The sequence below is a fragment of the Notothenia rossii genome (assembly GCF_949606895.1).
Source record: "Notothenia rossii genome assembly, chromosome: 5".
In the NCBI taxonomy this organism is placed as follows: domain Eukaryota; kingdom Metazoa; phylum Chordata; class Actinopteri; order Perciformes; family Nototheniidae; genus Notothenia; species Notothenia rossii.
This window is the reverse complement of record NC_136903.1, coordinates 73770074-73793077: the sequence shown is the minus strand read 5'-3', so window position 1 is coordinate 73793077 and position 23004 is coordinate 73770074. Positions and strand designations below refer to the sequence as shown.

At 41.4% G+C, this 23004-nt stretch overlaps 2 protein-coding genes across 6 annotated transcripts; one reads left to right on the top strand and one right to left on the bottom strand.

Annotated features, from left to right (window-relative positions):
- Positions 1-555: 555 nt before the first annotated feature.
- prkar2ab (protein kinase, cAMP-dependent, regulatory, type II, alpha, B) lies at positions 556-5004 on the top strand. 3 transcript variants are annotated; one of them, XM_079680678.1, is made up of 9 exons: positions 556-967; positions 1059-1198; positions 1477-1583; positions 1687-1840; positions 1931-2032; positions 2145-2219; positions 2657-2722; positions 2881-3019; positions 4402-5004. In XM_079680678.1, exons 3-9 carry the CDS (start codon positions 1504-1506, stop codon positions 4524-4526), a joined length of 741 nt encoding a protein of 246 aa, XP_079536804.1. In that variant the 5' UTR covers positions 556-967; positions 1059-1198; positions 1477-1503; the 3' UTR covers positions 4527-5004. The 3 variants fall into 3 exon arrangements, with proteins under 3 accessions (XP_079536804.1, XP_079536806.1, XP_079536805.1); XM_079680680.1 differs by having other exon boundaries at positions 1059-1221; XM_079680679.1 differs by having other exon boundaries at positions 556-1198.
- On the bottom strand, positions 5001-23004 carry LOC307038984 (msx2-interacting protein). Of its 3 annotated transcripts, none has more exons than XM_079680669.1 (15): positions 22736-23004; positions 21257-21571; positions 17831-18307; positions 17523-17677; positions 16575-16775; positions 16292-16443; positions 16081-16206; positions 15866-15979; positions 15664-15777; positions 15471-15571; positions 7863-15213; positions 7557-7625; positions 7261-7455; positions 6572-6730; positions 5001-6015 (listed from the first exon to the last, which is right to left on the bottom strand). In XM_079680669.1, exons 1-15 carry the CDS (start codon positions 22816-22818, stop codon positions 5884-5886), a joined length of 9744 nt encoding a protein of 3247 aa, XP_079536795.1. In that variant the 5' UTR covers positions 22819-23004; the 3' UTR covers positions 5001-5883. The 3 variants fall into 3 exon arrangements, with proteins under 3 accessions (XP_079536795.1, XP_079536796.1, XP_079536797.1); XM_079680670.1 differs by having other exon boundaries at positions 17831-18304; XM_079680671.1 differs by lacking the exon at positions 22736-23004 and having other exon boundaries at positions 19606-21392.

Sequence of the window (23004 nt, the reverse complement as noted above, 5' to 3'; positions counted from 1 at the left end):
AAGAGGAGAAAGAGCCTGTAAGTAAGTATTTATTTTCTACTTCATGTTTTTCAAATCGAAAATGTAATTCTAAAAAATTGAATTTGTAGATGTCTTTAACCTCAACATCTTCATATTGTCAAAATGACACAAAGGACATGGAGAAATTCTCCAGTGTCGGAAATGTGCAATCTTTTTTTAAAGTTTCATTGATGCAAAGTTTTGACCTACAAGTTCACAGTAAGGCTTACATACATGTGTTAAAAAAAACTGTCTTAAAAAGGTTTGCCCCCCCTACACCGAGCAGATATGATTATGCAAAAATAACAATCATTACCTCAAGTAATCTAAAAATGAGCTCTAATATCCCGTACATGGATATTGTCACAACGGCTAAAAAATGCCAAAACAATTAAAAATGATACGAGATAAAACAAAGAAGATTGCTATAAACACATTTCAATTATACAGATATGTTCATGAAGGATAATAGCCTACTACACATGCACTATGTAGGCTACAACAAAATTAAAACGTGCCGACTATAGAGAACACACGTCACACAGTGATAGTGGAGTGACACGGTCAGCGGGCCATGAATCAAAGAAGACTGCTCAGGGCATTTTCACTCATGTGGTATCGATCCGAACACTCGGGTCACTTCAACTATGACGTTACTCTATTGAAACTTTTTAATGACTTTGTATAGATGTCCCATGACTTTTCAATGCTTTTTAAATGTTGTAACATACAAGACTATGTTCTTTTTACAAGATTGTAATGATGTAACGACATACTATACTATTATACTATATTTTAAATAACATTTCTGTGCCTTTTTCATGACATGTGTATCACAATGACATTTGTATTCAATAGTCTATGACATTTTGTAACATTTTGGTCACTCAAAGCTAGTGTGATTCATCCGTCTCTGTCTTCCTCTCGGCAGAGTCCACCACCGCTAAATACAACCGCAGAGTTTCAGGTCAGTAACTGTTACAATACTTGTGACGAATATTAAATCAGGTTGCCAGGGTTATGTTTGACAGTGTTTTTGTTTTTTGGTCCTGCTGCAGTCTGTGCAGAAGCGTACAACCCTGACGACGATGAGGACGATGATGCTGAGCCTCGGGTCGTGCATCCCAAAACAGACGAGCAGCGGCACAGACTCCAGGACGCCTGCAGAGACATCTTACTGTTCAAAACCCTGGAGCAGGTACAACACTGTGACGATAGCTGGTTTGTGTTTAGTTTTTTAATTAAATTCAGGTTTTATACACACACACACACACACACACACACACACACACACACACACACACACACACACACCTGATGTTACTGTGTAAGAGCACAAAAAGTGAGGCCCCATTTCATTTTTGAAGCTTCTACTTTATCCCTGTTTTATCACCTGAGTATGTGCACCTCCTCCTCCTCCTCCTCCTCCTCCTCCTCCTCATTAATACATACACATTCCTGGTTGATGTCCCGTAGGGGCAGTTCTCTGAGGTTTTGGACGGCATGTTCGAGGTGTTGGTCAAACCTCAGGATCACATCATAGACCAGGGAGACGATGGAGACAACTTCTATGTCATAGAGAAGTGAGCGACAGATTTCAAAGTATCTTTACAATGTTAAACTAGGTGGCATTTGGTCAGCTTTATAATGACTTCTACTGACCTCTGTGTGTCTTATCCCCTCCAGGGGTGTGTATGATATTTTCGTGCAGAAGGACGGAGTGAGCATTTGTGTTGGAAAGTATGACAATAAGGGCAGTTTTGGTGAGCTGGCTCTCATGTACAACACGCCGCGAGCTGCCACCATCACTGCAACTCAGGAAGGAGCCCTGTGGGGCCTGGTGAGTCCAAAAACAATTCAAATGTAGCCTACAATCAAAACAAACGCTAAAATGAAACACAACACTATATCTTTTTGTCTGCAATTTCAGGATCGAGCCACATTTCATAGGCTGATTCTCAGAAATAATGCGAAGAAGAGGAGGGTGTACGAGGCCTTCATCGAGTGCGTTCCTCTTCTCAAGTCTCTTGAGGTTTGTACAAAAAAACACAAACTCTTTACAAGCAAAATCATCATCATCTTGTGATTCAGGTTGGTCAGCGATTCATTTGTGGTGACATCATGATTTATTTTACCTCAACAAGCTCTCTGAGAGGATGCAGATTGTGGATGTTTTGGGAGTGCGAGTGTTCAAAGATGGAGAGTGCGTATTAATGCAGGTAAAGTGTTAGGACATTTGTCGCTCTATCTTTGTCTGTCTTTGTGTTGGATTGAATACTAAATTCCGGCAGTGGCTCAGTCAGTAGGGGCTTGGACTGTGAGCCGTAGGGTCGCCGGTTCAAGTCCCCGACCAGACCTAAATATGGAGTGTGGACTTCTACTTGGAGAGGTCCCAGTTCACCTCCTGCCCTGCCGTGGTGCCCTTGAGCAAGGCACTGGACACCCCCCTTCCCCCCGCCCCCCCACTACCATTGCTCCCCGGGCGCTGTACACTAGCTGCCCACTGCTCCTAGTACTAGACTCCTGGTACTAGGATGGGTTAAAAGTAGAGAACAAATGTCACTGTGTGCTCTGCATGTGTGACCATTAAAGAGGGTTTCATCCCTCCCAATTCTATCTAATTCTATTCTATAAATGTGCTGTTTTCTTCCTGCAGGGGGACGAGGCCGACTGTTTCTACATTGTGGAATCAGGAGAGGTGAAGATAATGATAAAAAGCAAAGTGAGTCTGAACAATCAATGAGTTAATCTACCTCTTTTATCTATGAATTTGATTGCTGGTTTTTGTCATTAAGGCATTAAACTATTATATATGGAATCTTTTTTTTTTCTGTGATGTTAATGTACTGATTGACTCACAGGCTGCTGTTTGTGTTACAGACAAAGGCGGACCAGCCGGATAACAAAGAGGTGGAGGTGGCACGCTGCTCTAAAGGACAGTACTTTGGGGAGTTGGCACTGGTCACCAACAAACCCCGCGCAGCGTCAGTTTACGCTGTGGGAGAAACCAAATGTTTAGGTAAGACCCGAGTGTTTATCCCTCTTTGTGTAGGGAGTACTTCATTTTAGGCCTCTGCACATTTATTTTTAGTAAAAGAGAGTGGCTGGAAAGTGTAGGAGGGATTGTTTCCACAAGTCCTTGAAAGTTTGTGAATCTGATGAACAAAATGAAGTTTAGAAATGGTCATGAATAGGCATCATCAAAGAAATGTAAGTTTTCTTACTTCGCTTTTCAACTTGTAAATATGTCTGTTTATATGCTCTATCTACACAAAATATAGTTTGCTTTTACTGTAACACAGCAGCATAGTTGTGGAGTGCTCTCACATTTAAGTCTTTATCTCCTAATTGTTCAATATGAGCTTCTTTAAATCCAATCCAATCCAACTTTATTTATATAGCACTTTAAAAACTTTCAGACCAAAGTGCTGTACAGAGAGATAAGCTCACAAAACATAAAATAAATACATTAAAAATAAAAGATACAAACACAAAACAAACCAGAATAAACCTAATAATAAAAAAATAGCCATATAATAAAAAACAATAGACCACTGAAAGCAAATAAAAGCAACAATCTACTTGTTTCCGAATGCTAAGGAGAAGAGGTGGGTTTTAAAAACAGACAGTGTGGGAGCCTCTCTGATTAGCAAGGGCAGGTCGTTCCACAGTTTAGGGGCGGCAGCAGAGAAAGCACGGTCCCCTCTGCGCTTAGACTTCGTTTTTGGCACCCTCAGGAGCAACTGATCAGCTGACCTGAGAGTGCGAGTTGGTGTGTAGCTGTGTAACAGTTCAGAGAGGTAGAGCCTGCTGTTTTTTTTTTACTATGTTTTAACATTGAAAGATGTCTCAAACTATGCCACGATATGTGCATGACTTTGAGGGAGTAAGGCCTGCAAAGTCTTTGAACGTGATGTTTGAGAAGGTGGGAGAACTGTGTAGAGACAAAAGCGAACGCAGTCACTCATTTATAAACCAGAGTTATTTTGGGCCAACAGACCTGACATCTATATCTCACCCCACTGGAGTTCAGCTCTGAGTCGCTTTCCATTAAGCAGTAGGCAAAGACTGAACATATCAATACAATGTATCTGCATCCCTGCTGTTATTATATCCACTGAGCCTCTTGATTTAAATGTCTAATTATACAACTTGTTTTCCTTCTCACCTGTAGTTTGACATCATATTGATATTTATTTAATTGAAACACACTCCATCTGCTGAGCTTGTAATGGACTCCATTAATGGCACTCGACTGCAAACAAACACTTCTTTAAAGCAAAAGTTATTCATGAAGAAATGTGTTGAATCCAACTCCTTTTAAACTACATGTATCCATGTGTAAGACAAGGAGCCTGCAATATGATGACATTCATTTAATTGACTTTCTATTTCTTTCAGTAATTGACATCCAGGCTTTTGAGCGTTTGCTGGGACCCTGCATGGACATCATGAAGAGGAACATTTCCCAGTATGAAGAACAGCGTGTGGCACTTTTGGGGTCACATGTGGATTTGAAACACTAAGACAATCATAAAGTAGTGTATAAGAACTTAGTGAACTCCTGCTTGGGGTAGATGTACAGTACTCCTTTAACATTGTCCGACACACACTTAAATGTGAAAATCCATCTAAAAGGTCAAGGTTTTATAAAATAAGCTACAGATCCATAACATTAAATACATTTTTCATTTTTAAACAATTTATATGAAATTGAGGCACACTTTTATTACCACTTTAGTATCAAAATGATATGCAAAATAAGAAATGTGAGAATTGTTCACCTACACAGAATTCATGTTCATTTGCCCTTATTGTGCTCGTCGATCCCCAATTCATTTAAAGACAATTGAAATTAGCAAACTATTCACAACCCCTTCTGCTGTTTACTCAAACCGTTTTGTATTGGATGACATTTGTAACCTAGTTTTTAAATAACATCTTGAGTAAGGAGTGAAATTGCAAAATGACAAACATGTAAAAAAATAAAGGATTACATCTTAATTTTTCAAGTTTTTTGGAGTTTGTTTTATTTGAGTTACAAAATATGAAGTGCCATCAGCAGACTCTACAGGAGAGTTTGCCAACCTTCTTGTGTTACAAGTATTTACACCCAAAAATCAAGGATATCCATCTACATTTCCACACTTTGCTTTCTGTTTGTCCCAGAGTTTCAAGTCTCTGTTAAGTTCCATTGTCAAAGTTTAAATATTTAAAATATTTACAAAGTCCTGTATTCAAAAACTCCCAAATGATAAGGTAGCTTGTTCGATGCAAAGGCCGGCGCCAGAAGTGCAACTGCGACGATGGTGAGAAAAATGAGCTGGTTGAATTAGAGGAGCTGTTAAACAAACGTGGTCCTACAGGGTCTCCATAAGTCAATTGTTCCTCTCAAAGAAAGCCGGGCGAGGAAGTCTGTACACAATTATTTAAAATTACATTTTTGAAATGTCTCTTGCCATCGCGGAGCAACAGCCTCCATGATCCACACTTGTGAAGAAATTAATGACAATCAATAAAAGACAGTAAAGAAAAAAGGCCACCCAGATAGTCACTCAATGTTGTTCATCAAACATCCTGATTCTTTTTCAGAGCATCTCTGAACATTAAAATAAAACTCCAATAAATAGAAATACAGCAGAGAAATGGTCAAATAAGACTGATTCTGGTTCGGTCCATCCCTGAGTTCTTTTGAGAAGGACAACAAATTACCAGACAGGAGTGACAAAAGGAAAAAAAGACGGCGAAAAAAAAAGCGTTGATAGGGTTTATCCTATACATTCCCATTGTGTCCGGGCAAAAACAAAGTCTCATATTCCTCTGGTTTCCTGAGGGCTCATCAGCAAGAACATCCGTTGATGGTACGGCTCCCAGCAGTGAAGGTTACACAGAGGTGATGACAATCATGAGGTGTGGTGAGATGCTGGAGATCCTGTTGAGAAGGTCGGGGGCGAGCTGCGACAGGTGGCTCTCGGAGAATTCACATGGTGGGAAAATCTGCAGCACATAGGCAGGCTGGAAAAAGAAACGTCCATTACATATCGGTATTTACGGAAAGGTGTTTCATAAAGCAGGGTTATACTTCTGAACATGCTCAGTGTTTGTGCAACGACAGAGAAATAATCAAATAGAAAACAGACAATTTCTTTAAAGGAGACGTTAGAGGTCACACCAGTGTTCATTTAAGTAAAGAAAAAAACAATAGTTAAACAAATAAAACGTAATCCCATCCCGTAGTCATTTCCTCTCTTTAACCTTCAAACACACAGTTCAGTTTGCTCTCTGACTTTGTCCCAGATCCTTAGAAATAAAATATTTGGTTTTCCTAGAATATATTGAAATGCTAATATAAATCAATTTGATACATGAGTAAGGCTCAATAAAATATACAGCTGACAAATCATACCGACTAAAACTATAAAAGATAGAAATGACTCAAATGTGACTAAACTAATAACTTATTTTTTCCCTAAGTACTAGGACTAAATCCTTTTATCAAATAATGATTAACCTTCCATAAAAAAAACGTGTTAAAACACAAGACGGCGTGAAACAATCCTTCATGTCTCACCTGATTGGAGCCTGGGTTGGGGATATTGATGATACCAGCAGCCAACTTTGCCTGCAGGTAGTTGATGAAAGCAGCCTTAAGAGCTTGAGTTTGATTCAGGACGTCGTCTTGGTCTCGCCCGCATGGCAGTGCAAGGAGGAGACAGAAGTCGCTGTCCCCCTGTACAAATAAACATGTAAATATTGTTCAGCAAAGGAAACAGAACTTTCTCGTAGGGAGTTAGGGTTTCGGATATGAACTCACATGTATGTCAGTGTGTTTTAGGTTTTAGCTGTGACGGTGTTTTATCAGTTATAACAAAATGTAGATGGGTAATTGACCTCAAACATGATCTCTTTTCACAGGCCATGTGAAGTAACATATGTTAAGAAGGATTTATTTAAATAGATGCATTTATTGGATTCAAAAGGAAAATAACATGTCAACATCTGTTAAGGAAGTAGTATTCGGTGTCATGACAGTAAATTAGTAAATGTTATGGGATTCAATCTCAGCGTCAGTAGTAACTAACTTTGAGTCGTCAGTGAGAACAGGCAACTGAGTAAGCGGTTCAAACTTTTTTTTTGTTTTTATTGGTTAAGGGTTAGGGTCTCTGTATGCTTGTTTATCACATGTATTGGCAGAATGTGAAAGCCATTAAAGCGTTAATCCGCACACCTATAGTATGACTAAAACAAAAAGACACGTACCGTCATTCTTCGGGCTACACTCTCCAATTGTGAAGCCTCTAGTCTCATTCTCTGGACAATCCTAAGCAATGCGCCTCCTTCTTGTAGGGGCAGTGATCGATGAGCCAAAGCTTTGTTGCCACAGACAAAATGCAACTGGACTGCAGCTGTGTCGTTTTTCAGTGCCAGCAGGCCTTGCCAAACAATAGGGTATTTCTGTTTAAATGTGAGACAAAACAGAGACATGTCAGACAAAGCCGCTTCTTGTTCAGCCTAACAACCATGAACACAACTCAAACTGATACGTTTTGTCTTACCGTGAGCAACTGCAACATATTAACAGGCTGCGTCATCTTGCCATCTGGTTTCGTCTGAAGGTCAGCACCCTATGGATTACAGACAATAGTGTTATGTGTCATGAAAAGTAGTTTCTGAAACATGAAGACACCCCGATCTTGCATATTTACTCAGTTGTTATATTGCCAGTCCCGCTTACCGCCACATACAACAGCTTTTTAAAATAGTTTTAAAAAACTTAACATTTCAAGATCGTATGATTTATTTCAGAAATGTGGACATTTAACTAGGTTAACCTACTTGATAGTTTATTGCAGTGAACTCACCATGGTTGGTGTGACATTCAGAGGTGGCTGGTTAAGTCCAACAGGTGACGTCTCTGGTATTTGAGAGTGGATGCCTCCTCGGTTTGAGTACATCCCTGAGTACTCTGGGAATGAGCCACTAGGTCCTGGTGGCATTAGCTGAGCTCTCTGGGGAGACGCCATTGCTTGCCCAGATTGTCTGATCCCCATCAATCCATCTTTAGGAAGAGGAGAGTGTGGCCTCTTTGCCTCTAATTGCTTTGTTATATCCTTCTCAGACACACCTTTAGACAAAACATGTGCTCTTGGAGACAAGGATAAGGACAGATTGGAGGGCGCCGAGGAGGAGGGGGGAAGAATCTCTTGAATGTGTCCAGAATGAGGATCTGTGGCCAAACGCTCTCCCTGTTGTTGCAAGAGCACTCTCATATCTCGTTGTGCCATGTATGTTTCTAACTGGACACTACGCCCACGAGGGTCTGACTGCATCGTCTCTGGTTTTAATTGTGCAGCAGACTGTCTTGCTTGCACCTGGTGGAAGCGCCTGGCTTCTTCTTGTTCTCCCTCATGACCCCTCAATGAAGCTGGATTTACCTTGAGAACCTTGTCTCTGCCAACAGTCTGTGGTGACGTTGGCCGTGGCTGCATGGATCCAGACCAAGGAGAGGCAAGAGGCTCACTATGCATCCCATAGCTCATCACAGAGAGAGGTGGAGTATTAACCCGAACATCTCCTTGGACAAGATGCCCCACTGGAATTGACTGGGCAACACGGTGAGGAGACATCCGTCCCATGCCTCCTTGTACACTGTGAGGTTGCATGATAACCGACTGCTCTTGATGATGTACACCCGAGATAAACTGTTGCATGGCAGGAAGGCCAGTGGATAACATCCCTGGTATGCCCTTGGGTGAGGAGGAGCCAATGGGTGAGGACACTTTAGTAAACGGAGAGTGGGGATGACCTGACTTTCGAGGGGATCGTGGTTCTTGTTTGACTCCACTGATATGAGAGGGAGCTCTGTCACCAGCCGCAGTAACAAAGCCTACATGGTTACCAGGCGGAGAGGGCAAATGGGGGCTTATTGCAGGACTTATAGCAGAGGTCCAAGATGGTTTGGCTCCATCCGTACTGTGAGGATCAGCACTGTCCATTTTCTTCTGATGTTTTATTGGCATGTATTCTTGATGGTAACTCATTACTTGTTGGTTACCTTGTGGGAGACGCTTCACTACTCCTTGAGGTCCAGGTTGGTAAGAAGATTCCATCTTTTCCAAACCCGTGCTTTCTTGTTTAATAGAAGTTGACTGCATTTTACCAGGATGCCCATGATCTGTCTGTGATGAAGGCCCCTTTTGAAGTCCTAGATGAGAATGACCATACATTTCTTGTTTTATCTGGGGCATGGATACCAACTGCTGAGATTCCATGTCACCTGCTGTTGCTTGTGGGATCTGACTTATTTTTGCACTTATCCTCTGGGGTCCCTCTATTTTCTGGCCCGAGTGGCTCAAAACTACCACTCCTTCAGATGTATTAACTCTTAGACCTGGGCAAGATCCTGCACCAAGAGTGGGGCTCTCGACAATGAATCGTGTGGCACTTCCCACCTCATCTGCCACAGGTCCGTGGTATGATCCGGAATCGTCCTTGTTAGGCCTATAAGTTGGCTTGGGTAAAGTCATATCCACACAGGGATTTCCAATGTTTATGTTAACTTTGTCATCGGACTCAGGAGGGTTGCAGACGCGACTGATAACAGAGGTTGCAGTGGATGCAATAACAGAGATCACAGACTTCGACTCAGGAGATGGTAGTAAGGCTGGAGGTCGAACTATAGGGGGCGCTGGATGAGCTACCATTAAACTGCTAGGTAGTGGTGACTTATTTGGCACAACAGCTGATGGAGTATTACTCTCAGAAGGATTCTGGTCTCGCAGGGTGGGTAGATTACCAGGAATAGAACTACTGCCTGGCAATGAAAGATTTTTGTGTTTCATAAGAATCTGTCTCAAATCACTTGTGCCATGATCAATAATCATGTTGTCAGAGTCTGAGGGTAAAGACTGGTTTTCCTTTGATGATAACGGCATGAAGGGTGAGACGGAGACTGTATCTTTAGACTGGTGGCGCCAATCTGGTGGAGAAACAGGAATTCTATTTGTTTGAATGGGTCGTATATGTGGCCTGTTAGCTAGTGGAGACAGGGAAGGGGTGGTGCACTCGGCTGGCACCAGTTGGGGCTTTGGAAGTATTGGACTCTTCGATTGGGGGTTAACAGATTTGAGATGTTGAATCTGTTCTTCAGAAGGTGCCTCTATATCTTTGTTTACATCTGTGGCTTTGACTGCCAAAGGCTCTGGCTCAGGTTCTGGCTTCCAAGTAGTAGGAGTGATAACCGTTGTGGTTGCTGCTGATGGAGTTGATGTAAGAACAGTCTTTACACAGGATGGTGGGCTTTCTGCTAAAGGAGTTGTCAACTCCTCACTTATTGAAGGGCCTTCCTTAAAATCTCTTCTTACTTGCTTTTGTCCTTTATAACGTTTAGGTGTTTTAGGTCTTCCCTTGGGACCTTTTTTTGGTGTTGTAGGAAAGACAGGCTCCTCCTTTATGGCAGGTGTATTTGTTGTTGCAGGTTCATCGTCCTTGGCAGAGGGCATCGCGTTTTGTATCTCAGGTTCTGAAACGACATCAGCACTCGGTGGAGGTGCTTGGGATGAGATAACACTTCCATCCTCTGCAGTTATCGAATCAATAGCAGCCATAAGTTCTGTCTCACTAGCAGCATAAGGTTTTTCTTCCTCTGGCTCACTTTTGACTTCTGTAGGTGGAATAGGTGGCGTTGGTGGTTCTGTTGGAAAAGTTGGATCTGTAAGTTTAGCAATGTTCTCTACAGCCTGCTCCAATTCCAGCTCCTGTGAAATGACATGTTTTGGTGATTCAAGGAGCTCTTGTTTTTCCTCAGCGGAAATGTCCTTTTCCTCATCGTTAGGGCCCTCTTGGTCGGCACTAGTACATTTTGAAACAGGATCACTGGGGTCACCTGGTCTGAGCTTTTTTGAAGAATCCTCTTGACTCCCAAGTTCATCATCCCCTAACTGAAGAAGATCCTTGACCTCTGTGACATTTAGTCTGATTTTGAGGTTCTTGAGAACAGGAGACTTGGGAGTTCTTGTCAACTTGGTTTTTCCTCTAACAATCTTATCTTTCTCTGAAGCAGATTTCTCTTCTAAAACAGGGGAATCTGACTCTTTCCCATTTGATTTACCTTCAGAAGCCTCATCAAGAAAATCATCTTTATCTCTGCCTAATTCTCTCCCTTGTTTGTCTTTCTCTTCTTTCTTTTCAACTTGAATGGGTGGATCTTCTTTAAATGAACTTGATGAATCTTGCAAAGTCAAGGAATCTTCATCTGTGAAATCCATTTCCTGATCATCCTCAGTCGCGTCACTTTTCCTCACTTTCCGTGGTAATCCAGATCCTTGAACTATCGACATTGGATTCCATGAATCCTTGGTGCCATGAGGAGAGGTTTTACCTTTTGACACTCTTGGTATTCGTTCCCCACCTTCTGATTCATTTGAATCCGTGTCTTTATTGTCCAATTTTGATTTTTCTACTTTACATGCTGAACTCTCGTCCACTTGCTTGCGATTCTTGGGCGGACGGCCCCGTTTCGTAGGGGCCGGAGCAGGTGGATCCTGTTCCATATTTTGTTGTTGTGTTGCATCTTTGTCTGAACCTCGCTTTCTGGCAGAGCGTGGCGAGTCTGGAATTTCCTTTCCAGGACGAACTGACCCATCATCTTCAACTGGAGTGGCATACACAGATTTAACATTTCTTCGTCTTGCTCTGCCTGCTGATATGCCAGGCTCGGACATATCGGATTCTGATCCGTGAATCGGAGACTTGCCTGTTGACTTTGATTCAGCCCTTGGGGATGATCCTCGTTTTAGCTTCTCTTTGTCAATGCGCTCACTCTTGCGTGTTAATGGTTTCTCCGAACCATAGTTAGACACCACAGGAACTGGAGCCACTTGAGCAGGGGAATGTTTGAGCTTTTTATTTTTCATTTCTTTCGTTTTATACTCCTTCTGAGGTGAAATGGGCTCGTCGTTTGTCTCATCAATGGGCATCTGCAGTTTAATAACTTCAGGATTTTCCTCCTCTCCCTCAGGCTCTGCTTCTGTTTTCCAAATAGCATTGGTCTCCTTCTCTTCCTCTACAAGACTATGTGGAATGGGACTAGTTGCTTCTGGCACTTCTGGTTGTGTTGTCTGAGGATCTAGCTCTGCTTCTGAAATGCTAACAAGCTCATCATTAGAATCCCGACAGCTTGGTTTTTCTATAGAGAGAGGTTTTAAATCACTGATATTATCACATTTCTCTACAGATTGAGAAGCTTTACATTTATCCATTGAGTAAATGGGTTCAGGTGCTACAACTGGTGCAGGTTCAGCATCAGATAAGCCCTCAGTTAATTGATGGTGCATAGGTACAATAGGTTCAATCTCTTTGACCTCTACTTTCATCTCTTCCTTTATGACAGACACGGGGGTATATGGATCGGGGGCTGGATGTAATGCAACAAATGTCTCTTCCGGTGGAGGAAGGTCCTTGACCACAGATTGGGCGACAGAAGTAAGTGTGAGTCGGGGTTCAGGAATTGTCTCTTCAGCAGGACTGATTGGTTTGATTTCTGGCTCCATGATGGATTCTATTGTTTCAGGAGACTGCACTGCTTGTTGATCTTGAACAGGTGTTTTTTCCACTTTCTCACTAGTGATTATTGAGACTTCTTTTGCCTCTGGTAACGGATGGGGTTTATTCTTCTGTTGTTGAAGTCGTGTAAGTTCCAAAAAACGACTATGGAAAAGGACAACTGGCCCAGTTTCAAGTTCACCATCACCTTGCTGTCCAGGTTGCAGGTTTACATGCTCAGGTTCTTCATGTTTGCGTTCCAAGTGTTGAAGTCGCCTAGTGTCCAGCTCAAACACGGGGCTGTGAAGAAAGCGGGAGGCAAAAAGCTCCCGACGTTCCTGTTCTTCCGGCTTGGGCTCCTCCTTGCGCTCATCAAGTTTGTCTTCAGATCCACTCCGAATCTTTTTCTTTTTCATGTACCAGGAGGGTGTAGGACGTGGTGCCGATTCCACCTTCTCAGTATCCTTTCTGTTGCGCAAACCTGCAAAGTGAGAATCATAATCCAAAAAGGACCAGTTATCTTCTCTTGAAGATGAGAGAGATTTTGCACGTTCGAGCAGAGCCTTTGTATCTGGTGTGATGGTTTGATCAAGTGCAAAGGAGTAGAATTTGTTCCTTTCAAGACTTGCTAGCTTGGGGTCTGAAAATCGATCAACCCTTGGCCTTTCAGAAAAAGGCACTGATGTGGAGGGCACTGGAGAGTGGGGTTTGGCTTCTCTGTCCTCTTCAGAGTCAGATCGAACTTCCCCAGGCTCAAGGTCATGCCACATACCATATTCCAAACGCTTGCGATTGTGAATATTTTTACCAAGACCTCTCGAAAAGTTTAGGTCAGGTAACAAGTCTTGTTTAACTCTGCTCTCCCATCTCTTCTGTTGCTCTTCTTCCACACTAAGTAAAGGAGTGTTTGGCTTGTTTACCTGTGTGCTATGTGTCCTTTTGACCAACAGCTCCAGATCTGGGTGAAGTTTTTCCTCATTTCTACTCAACTCTTTCTGAGAAGGGTCCGAAAACTCTTCATCTGCATGGTGAGAGAAGTGCTGATGTCCTGGAGGAGAGATGTTGTTCCAGTCACGATCTTCACTTTTTTGTCTAATTCTCCTGTAGACACGCTCCCTCTTCATTCCGGAGTCAGTCTCTAAAAGGTCTATTTTCTTTAATTTGTGAGATGGAAAAGTATCTGTTACATCCTCAGGTGGTTTGCCAACTTCATGCACAAGACTGCGATGTTCCAAGTCCTCTGCTTCTTGAGGACTTCCTGGTTTGTCAGACTTGTCGGATTCACGCTGCTGTTGCTGCTGGTGCAGTCGCCTGTTTTGCTCCATTTGCTTGCGATAACTCTGAGAGAGGTCAATGTCAACATGGTCTTCCTTGTTCTTAACACTTTTCTCAGTGTCAGCATTCTGAGCAACACATGTGAAAGCAGCATGGTGTTCGTGTTCTCTTATACTGCTTTGATCTGTAATCCCCTCGTGTGAAAACCTTCTAGATGAAATGTGCCCTGGATGTCGTGGGTCCAGAGACTCAGACTTCTCCCTTTGTGCTCTAAGGTCCTCTTGACCATCTTTCTGAGTGCTACTTTTATCACTTTTGAGTCTTGAATCTTTCCGTTGTGAATCTTTGTTTTTGTCAGTGTCAATCTCTTTCATAAGAGCACCAGCACCACCAAAATCTGAAGATGGAATGGCGTCCTCCTCTTCATGCCTGCTTCTTTTCTGACGAATGGTCCTGCCACCTGAATCAGCAAAGCGCCTTTTTCTTGCTTCAAGGCGATCCGAGTCAACGGATAGATCTTTCCCATCATTTCCAATATCAGGCTTTAGATGTTTCTTGAGACGATTTTTTCCATCCAAGTCTGAGTTCTCACCTTTACTATTTTCAGATCTGTCACTTTTTACAGAGTCAAGAGCAGTTGACAACTGATTGCCAGGTAAGGGTTCAGCTTCCCCCTTGCATTTATTCCTCTCATGAGCATCCTGGTCTGATCCCCTTCCTCTTCCAGACGCTCCATCAAAACCAGTCTCAAGCTCGGTTTCCGGTAGTAGGATGGATGGGGATTGCCCCTTTGTTTTCCTGGATTTAACCTTCTCAGCTTTGTCTTTGTCCCCTTTCTCTTTTCGTTTTGTACGTTTAGTTTTCTCTGCACTTGCCACAAGCTCTGGTTGGCTGCTTTTGTCACTCTTGTCACTCTTGGATGCATGTTCAACCAGGGCCTTTTCAGATTTATCAAAGTGTGGTGGTGACATTGAGCTCACACTACCACTTCTCTCTGAAGATTGGCTGTAAACGCGTCTTTCTGAGTCTCTGGGAGCTCGCTCAGAGGGTGATGGTGATACTGTAGGAGTAATAGGTCGCCTTGGATGGGAAGGGCTCCACCTGCTACGATCAGCCTCAAACCGCTCTCGCTCTCTTTCTCGCTCTCTTTGAATATATGTGTATTTTCGAATGTCTTGCTCAAAGGGGTCTCTGAAGTCCCGGAAGTCTCTTGGGTCTTCATGAAAACGTGGGTCAAAGTGTTCCCCCTGAAAGTGTTCCAGTTCAGGAAAACGTTCCCTGCTGCGAGCAGCGTAGTCTCTTCGAGCTTCTTCAGGATAGATGCCAGGTGTCCGTATATTCTCAAAGTAAGCCCTTTCTGCTGTAAATTCATGGTATGGAGGTCTCCGTTCCTCTCTGTGGAAGAAAAAGAAACAATAGCAAGAGAAAAATTATTAATGCCATGGTCCTAAATAATGTATCATCTCAAACATGTTCACTTTTAAGACTTAAAAGTGCTTAAATATTTTGCAATAGAACTGTGATGAGTACACCCAATATCAGACATATTTAAAATAAGGGTTAATATAATTTGAAATAAAAGCAATTCCATTTGCTGAATTTAAAGAAAAAACTTAAATTGTGCGTGCAATAAAAAAATACAAGCTATTTACCGTCGTTCAGTAGGAATTTCGTAGAAGTCTCTAATGTCTTGACCAGATGTCTGCATAGTTCGGTAGAAGGCCATCTGACTCTCTTGACTTGCAAAATCCACCTTTAATAGATAAAAAAAAAGTTGTTAGCGCAAAAGTATAAATGTTTGATTAATATGTTTAAATAATTAAACCTATAATTGTTATTATTTACCTTTATTTTATTGCCCCCAATCTTCCAGCCTTTGGTCTCCCTTACAGCTGCCTGAGCGAAATCTGTGTTGTTGTACAAGATGAGGGCCATCCCTTTTAATCGATCAAACACAACCTAAAAAAACAGAAAAGATACATTAAGAGTTGTGAAAACTACAACCATAAAATAAATAGCTTAAACAAGGGAAAATATAACACCTTACCTTTACAACATGTCCATAGCGGCAGAAATGCCGTGTGAGGTACTGCTCTGTAACGCTGGTTGCCAAACCATCTAGCCAGACACACGTTGTCGGCATACTCTTCCCAAACCCAAGCTTCAATAATAAGAGAAACACACATATTAGATACGTATGTTAGCTAGAAAAATCCTAAATAGAGCAAAATGTTACACTTTTTTTTTTTTTATAAACACTACCTTTAGTCTGTTGCTCCCCAGATACTCTCCATCCATCTTCTTAATGGCCTTGCAGACACTGGCAATATCAGAGTATTGCACAAAGGCATACTGGGGAACACCATTTACTTTCTTGATGTCAATGTCCTTGAGGATTAAAGATAAATAAATTAGAGACACATCAAATGTTAATTGTAACTTTGCACAGTAACAAACGTAAATGGTAGCATACCACAATTTCTCCAAAGCGTTGAAAAATGTCAAGGAGTTGTTGATAACTAGTAGTCTTCTCAAGGTTGCCTATAAACAGTGTCCTTGTGGCCTTTGGATGAAACTCATCTATCCGACCATCCAAGGGCCTGAACTCGTTTTCGCTCTCTGTTTCTGGTGAAAATAATCGGATTAGGATTAATATCACTGACATGCTGCTAAATGTCAAGTAGATTAGATAAAGTTAATAAATCATTTATTTACTTTTTACTTATGTATTACTTTGTATATTTGTCATCACTTACCAGGACCATTCCAGGCTATGACTTCAATAAGCATGCCAAAGAACAGCTTTCCTTTGGAGACAGTGAGGGCTTTCTCTTGATCCTCTTGCTGTCGAAAAAACACCAAACCATAGCGGTCTTCTGACGCTCCATGTATCTGCACTGACGTCACTTTCCCATGTTTCTTGAATTCATGGAAAAGTCCATCTTTTAAACTTGTGTCTGCAGAGGAAGAAAAGACATATTATACAACTGCATCTTGTTTAAGTTTACAAGCTACATTGGTTTAAAATAAAAAAAAGTTATACATTCATGAACAAAATATCACTGAAATATTTACAATGTAAAACTACAGAATATAAGATTGTTGAGCCGAAACCTTTGCTTTAACTTCAGTGACCTGCGTACGATTTGCTAAAATGCACCAAATTACTTGATAATTCATATTTGTACGTCTTGTTGGCATAGAATTTACTCATAGCTGCAATACATAAAGTATATCAATTTATCGCCCACCCTAAGCAGGGGGAAATATGTCTCTAATGTTGTATTTACTTTATTTCATAAAAATATTTGTCAGGCACAACAAAGTTTAACAGCTTTTAGGCTGCAATTAAGTGTTTAAAACTGTAAATATAGTAATACAAAACTGTATACAAATAAACAGTACATGATTGGATAATATTGATGTATTAAGTCTCCATTAGAATACAACATGATGAGGAATCTCCATCCTCCAACAAATGCTTTTATGGAAATGTAGCTCCATAACCCAAATTAATTTCATCAAAACAACATGTGTTGTACAGCAACAAACATAGCGCTGTGCACAATAATAAAGAATGTACACATTTATGGATAACGTGGTTCTGTCTAGCCTATTTTACAATTTACAGACACTTCTGAGTCAGTATTAAAAGAACATTTGGTGATCGGAAGACTCTGAGTTACTGAAATGTAGAAACCTACCTGTGGAGCGTACTGGTAGGTTTTGCACTTTAATCCCAAAGCTTCTGCGTGGCTCATCCGAGTCGAGCCCCATAGAAGACTGAGTAGGGGCGTGAGTAGCTGACGACTGAACAGAACGTGCCCGAGATCCATCACTTGAGCTGCTGTTTGAGTCACTGTTGCCCCCAGAAATAAATTAAAAAAGAACAATGATTACACACGAGTCAAGAAAGTATATTCTGATATCCGTTGTTGGTTCGCCAGTGACATAATTAAGTCAACAAACATAAACGTGAAGCATTAGTATCTCAACAAAACAAATGCCACACCTGCCACTGCCAGTGCTGCTGGTGCTGCTGACAGAATCAGAGCTCGACGACCTGCTGTGAGATCGAGATCGCGGACCTCTCCCAGGGGACAAAGGAGCTCTTTTAGGGGAATGAGGAGTTTTAGGGGTTTGTCCCGTGGTCCGTTGTGGAGAAGGGTGCCTCGACTGTGAGGAATGAGATGATCGGCTCCTCCGGTGATGGTAGGTTCTATCAACCCGCCGTCCTCTCTCATCTCTGTATAGTTCACGCCGTGAAGAATTAGTAAGAGTAAATGGGTCTCGAATTCTAGAGTCAAAATGTGGGTCTGCTGCCTCAAAGCTTCCCCCAATGGCACTACTTCCGGGGCCAGCAGCAGCAAACATGGTACGATCTCTGTAATAATCAGCGTTGTAGTGGCGCTGTCTGTCGAAAGTGCCACTGCGCTCATGGTGTCCATATGGGCTGTGATCATATGCACGTTCGCGGGTTTCTGAGCTACTGTAAAATAAGAACAGGATAGAGAAGAAAATAAAGTTATTATGATTCCGAAAAAAAAGAAATGCAAAAAACTATTTCCTGAAAAATGATTTGGCATTTAAGTGAAAATCCAAATGGTCGGTACAGAAAAGATGTAGCTGAGAGCAGGCCAGATAAGTACGATTAATATTCTTATAAATAGCAGTGCCAGTTTTTTTTAAACAAACCGTTTCTGACATTTATGCCTATAGGCAACATTTATTATTCTGACTGTCATCTTTGATGTGTTAACATCAAAACCAAACATTGATCTCTTCTATAGGGTTCCAGTTCATTGGAACCGTTTGTTTAAAATATAAATATATATATATATATACATATATACACACACTTTTTAGCAAAATGTTTTACAACAAAAGTTTCATATTTTCACTCATAAAAAAAAACCCACATTTTCCTGCAATATAGGAGGATAAACAATTGGTGTAAAATTGTCTAACAACTATACAAGTAGGCCAAATAAAAAGACTCCTCAAGCCATGACATAATGGGGTCAACCTATCAACTGCTGGCACTCTCTGCAAACACCAATATAGGCGAGGGTCTACAGATAGAGGGTGTTGTATGCTTTAAAGATTGTAAAGACCCTTAAGGCAAATTTGTGTCATTTGGCTTCAAAAGTGAGATTGACTCGTGTGGCGCCGTTTCCTATAGCTTAACTGTGCTCATTTTAAAACTAAATTAACATTTCTGACAGAAACAGGACTACGTCAAGCACAATTTTCTCAATACTTTACATTCATAAACAGTCACATGAAAATAAGCTACCCTAATCGTTGTCACTACAAACTTTTGTTTAATTTTGGAAAAACTACACATGGACACATGATCCAGAAATCTTTTTGATCCAGAAGTCTTTTTAATTTACTTTAATTTGCAGAAACAAAAACCTGGGTTTCCTGGGGAGCTGATTTAAGAGGCTGACTGTTAATGATGGTAAGAATAAAACATTTCTCTAATATTCAACTGGAATGTACCTGCAGTATTGAAATCTAAAATGCCATGCAGTTCAGAGTGATGTATGTAATGTGAAAGCAATACTTTGTAGTATTTATGTAATGCTGGAAAAAGCAGCACTTTCATAAAGAAATGACAAATTCTACATTTATGTATTGTAAACAGTATATGCACTAATACACATTTGTTCCCTCTCTTGCATCAAATGAATCTTTCCCTAAAAGCAGTGCAAAACCTGATATTAGACAAAGCACTAAGGAATGTTAGAGAAAGAAATATGCAGAGGGCAGAGCAATACCAACCTTTTGGAAAAGAAGTTACCGAAACTAATCCAAATAAAATCTAGGTGGATCAGAGTGAGACCCCGAATGAAAAAAACCAAGGGGAAAAATCTATTTATCTAATTGGGCAAAAACGGGTTTCTTGATTCGCACTGCACGTTATCTTCAACTAGTGTGATGCACCAGGTCAGTAGGTTGATGACGTATAATCCACAGCTACTTTATTCTCTTCATTGGATGGAAAAAGGAAAAAAACAATCACAGAGATGGACTTCGTCATGGATTTCTGGACATGTGGTAAAAGAATATATAGGAACATAAGACCGTAATAAATAAATATGGATTATTTTTTCTTTTTTTAAGATGATGAACTTTCAGTGAAATCCAGCTCGTTTACACAGTAACTTGTTGCCAGGATGGAAAATACATCCAACTGGATACATTTTGTCTTGAAGTGCGAGGATGCTCCAAAAGTCAGGATACTTGTGAAAAAGGGGGGAAAATGTATTCCACTGCTGTTATCAAGTAGTCAAACAAGCTTGTAGACTCACATACACTAATATCACAGCACAAACACACCAGATGGGCTCATAGGCATGTCTTTATTCCACAATCCTAGGATCTTATCAGGTTTATGTAATTGAAGGCTTCATCTACTAAGTAACTTGGAAAAGGTTATCTTCAACTCTCTGTTACACGAGTGCTCTTCTCCCCACTGAGCTGAGGAAGAGGTCTTACACAGCTACATCCACACTTGAGTAATCCAAACGAATGGCATCTACACCTATCCACACTAGGGTCCACATCAGTACATCCCAAATGCTTTGCATACATCCAGGAGAGTACATCCAACTATGCAGTCTTCACAGGTCTTCATGGCCATCAATCCACAACAAGAATAGCTCCACAAAGTGGTGGTTGGATCCTCTGTGATCTTGCGAAGTCTTCTTTGTATAGCTTCCATATTTGAGACGAAAATGTATTTAATATAAAAAGTTAACCTGAAACTTTAATGACTGAGATAGCCTAGGATGTACGCACTACATCTGTCTTTCCTGTAATGTTTAATAAATAGGAGGTTCTTCTATCCAGTTGTTCAAAACGTAAATCCAGAGTGGGCCGTATCCACAGATGCAAAAAAATCATAAAAAGTAGTCCATCCGTCTGATGTGGCCATGAGGAAGAAAATGTCGACAACCCGAGGAGATCCTTCACATAATGATATGTTACCTGCATGGATTCTTCAAAGAAAAGTACATCCTTCATAATAGGGATTTACTTCCAGTTTCAAGCGATTCCAAGTAAAAATCGAGGATATATCCCGTATTTAGGAGGAAAATGTTTAAAAGTATCCAATAGGGCCCCAAGGTAGTTTCCCACAAAATGTAATAAATCCAAAACTCACCAGGATATTCCTCACAGATGTAATATCCAAACCAGATGTCAGACCTTGAATAAGAAGTTACACTACCAAATGATAATGTGTGGTTAATTTACTTAAATCCCATGGGAAAGGCGAGTCAATTAGGATGAAAAGTGGATCCCTAATTACCTTTGTGCAACTCCCTTGAGGCATATATCCCTCATGAATAACCCCACTATGTGTTTAGGTTTTACACCTATCCAATACCTCGATTCCCCTGGTATTTAAGGGGAGGCCGTGTCCACTTACCCATCTATTCTCCGTTCATAACGTCCTTCTCTGGTGTGCAGGGACACAGGTGGGCCAAACACTGGACCAACTGTTGCCCTAGAGAATCCTGTAACGTCTCGACTGCTCGAGGGGGAGCTGTCTTCAAGGCCTCGAACAGCACTAGGGACTGACCCCGGTTCATTGTAGTCAGTTCGAAGGTCCCGGTCTCCCATCTTGTTGACAGCATTGTGAGCTTTCTGCGCACTTTTAATATCCACAAAATCCACAAAGGCTGCAACACCGCCCTCTGACCCTCGCTTCCGCAGAACTTTAACACTTTCCACACGGCCATACCTGAAAGGAAATGACAATAAAAACAAACAGGAAATTACATATACACCAGCTAAGATTAGAGCCAGCGTAGCCATTTTTCTGTAAATGGAGAGTAACAATAAAAGCAAAGAGCAATGGTCCATCTCAAAATATGAACTAAAGAAAATTAACACCAACATATCCTTTTAGGCCTCTGAACAGATAAAACTGTCAGTGTCGGCGACAGTTATGCTGGGCGACTATGCTTAGCGTTACAAGTCATGTTGGGAGGTTTCTGTCGTTAATCAAACATCCCTCCGGGTACTAAAACATGTTAAATGTTCGTTTTCAACAACTATAAAAAGCATCTCATCAAACCGCAATAGCTACTATTAACTTTCACTGGATGTAGTGTTTATTGTGTTGCAGATTAGCTATATGAGAAGTTATTCAAATGGTATTCACAAAATGTAACAAATAATAAAGTTAGATGGTTTGTATTTACTTCTACGAACATGGGGATCATACAATGTATCATGTTAGCTTCCTGTATATTAAAATACTAACGTTGATTTTGAGGGCAACACCTGGTTTGCTTTTACTTGTAAATTGGCAACATTAGAAAACAACACTGCGTGTGTTAGCAGGGTTCAAGTACTTCGACGTGAAGCAGCACAACAACTAGCTAACATTAGATGTTCAGGTCGGTGAGCTCAGTGATCGGTTGCAGATTGTATCTTCTCTACATTTATTATGTATCTAACAACACTGTTGACCAGAGCAATAGCGCTGTGAAACACGCGTCCCCGTTGCTAAATAACACACGGCATGTCATGCTATCTGACCTGCTGCTCCGCTAACGCTAGCTGACGTTTGGCTTTTACTAATCATGAAAACGTCTCGACTTCCCACAAAATGGTTGGTTGGGTGGTAGCTCGGTGGCTAGCACACCTAGCTACTTGCCTCCTTTAGCAAAAGTTAGCCAAATACTACAAACCGTAAACATGTCCACTTAAGCAGTACCATAACCAACACCTTGTTAAAATAACATTGCTGTGCTGCAACATAACAAAGGCAGAAACCCTCTGACTTGTAAAACTTGTAAAATGCTAACGTTAGCCGTGTTAGCATTAGGCTGCCCTTTGCGACGGGCTAACGTTAGTACCTAGCGCGCGCTGCTCAGCCAACACAGCTTGCGTAACCCACCGTTTAAAATGCTCCACGATCTTCTCCTCTCGAACATGTTCGGGTAAATTTCCCACCCAAAGGTGTCTGGTTTCCCGAACCATCTTGAGCTTTTCTTCCCCCCTTCAACCTCATATGATCTCGCACGTTTTCTATTCCCTGCCGGTCGGAGGTCCGCCTGAACAAAATGAACGACGGTGTGAATAATTTGGGCCTGGTAGCTGCTGCCCGTTTAGCTTTAGCTGCTGTCGCTGCGTCCCTGATCCATGTACGGGCACGAGCGTGAGACT

Bases quoted from the DNA above. Each gene is read 5' to 3' on its own strand.
- prkar2ab (XM_079680678.1), top strand. From the start codon at position 1,504: ATGTTCGAGGTGTTGGTCAAACCTCAGGATCACATCATAGACCAGGGA. The intron at 1,584-1,686 runs GTGAGCGACAGA...TATCCCCTCCAG, and splicing joins AACTTCTATGTCATAGAGAA to GGGTGTGTATGATATTTTCG. The intron at 1,841-1,930 runs GTGAGTCCAAAA...CTGCAATTTCAG, and splicing joins AAGGAGCCCTGTGGGGCCTG to GATCGAGCCACATTTCATAG.
- LOC307038984 (XM_079680669.1), bottom strand. From the start codon at position 22,818: ATGGTTCGGGAAACCAGACACCTTTGGGTGGGAAATTTACCCGAACAT. The intron at 15,572-15,663 runs GTAAATAATAAC...TATCTATTAAAG, and splicing joins TTGGGGGCAATAAAATAAAG to GTGGATTTTGCAAGTCAAGA. The intron at 6,016-6,571 runs GTGAGACATGAA...TTCTTTTTCCAG, and splicing joins CCAACCCAGGCTCCAATCAG to CCTGCCTATGTGCTGCAGAT.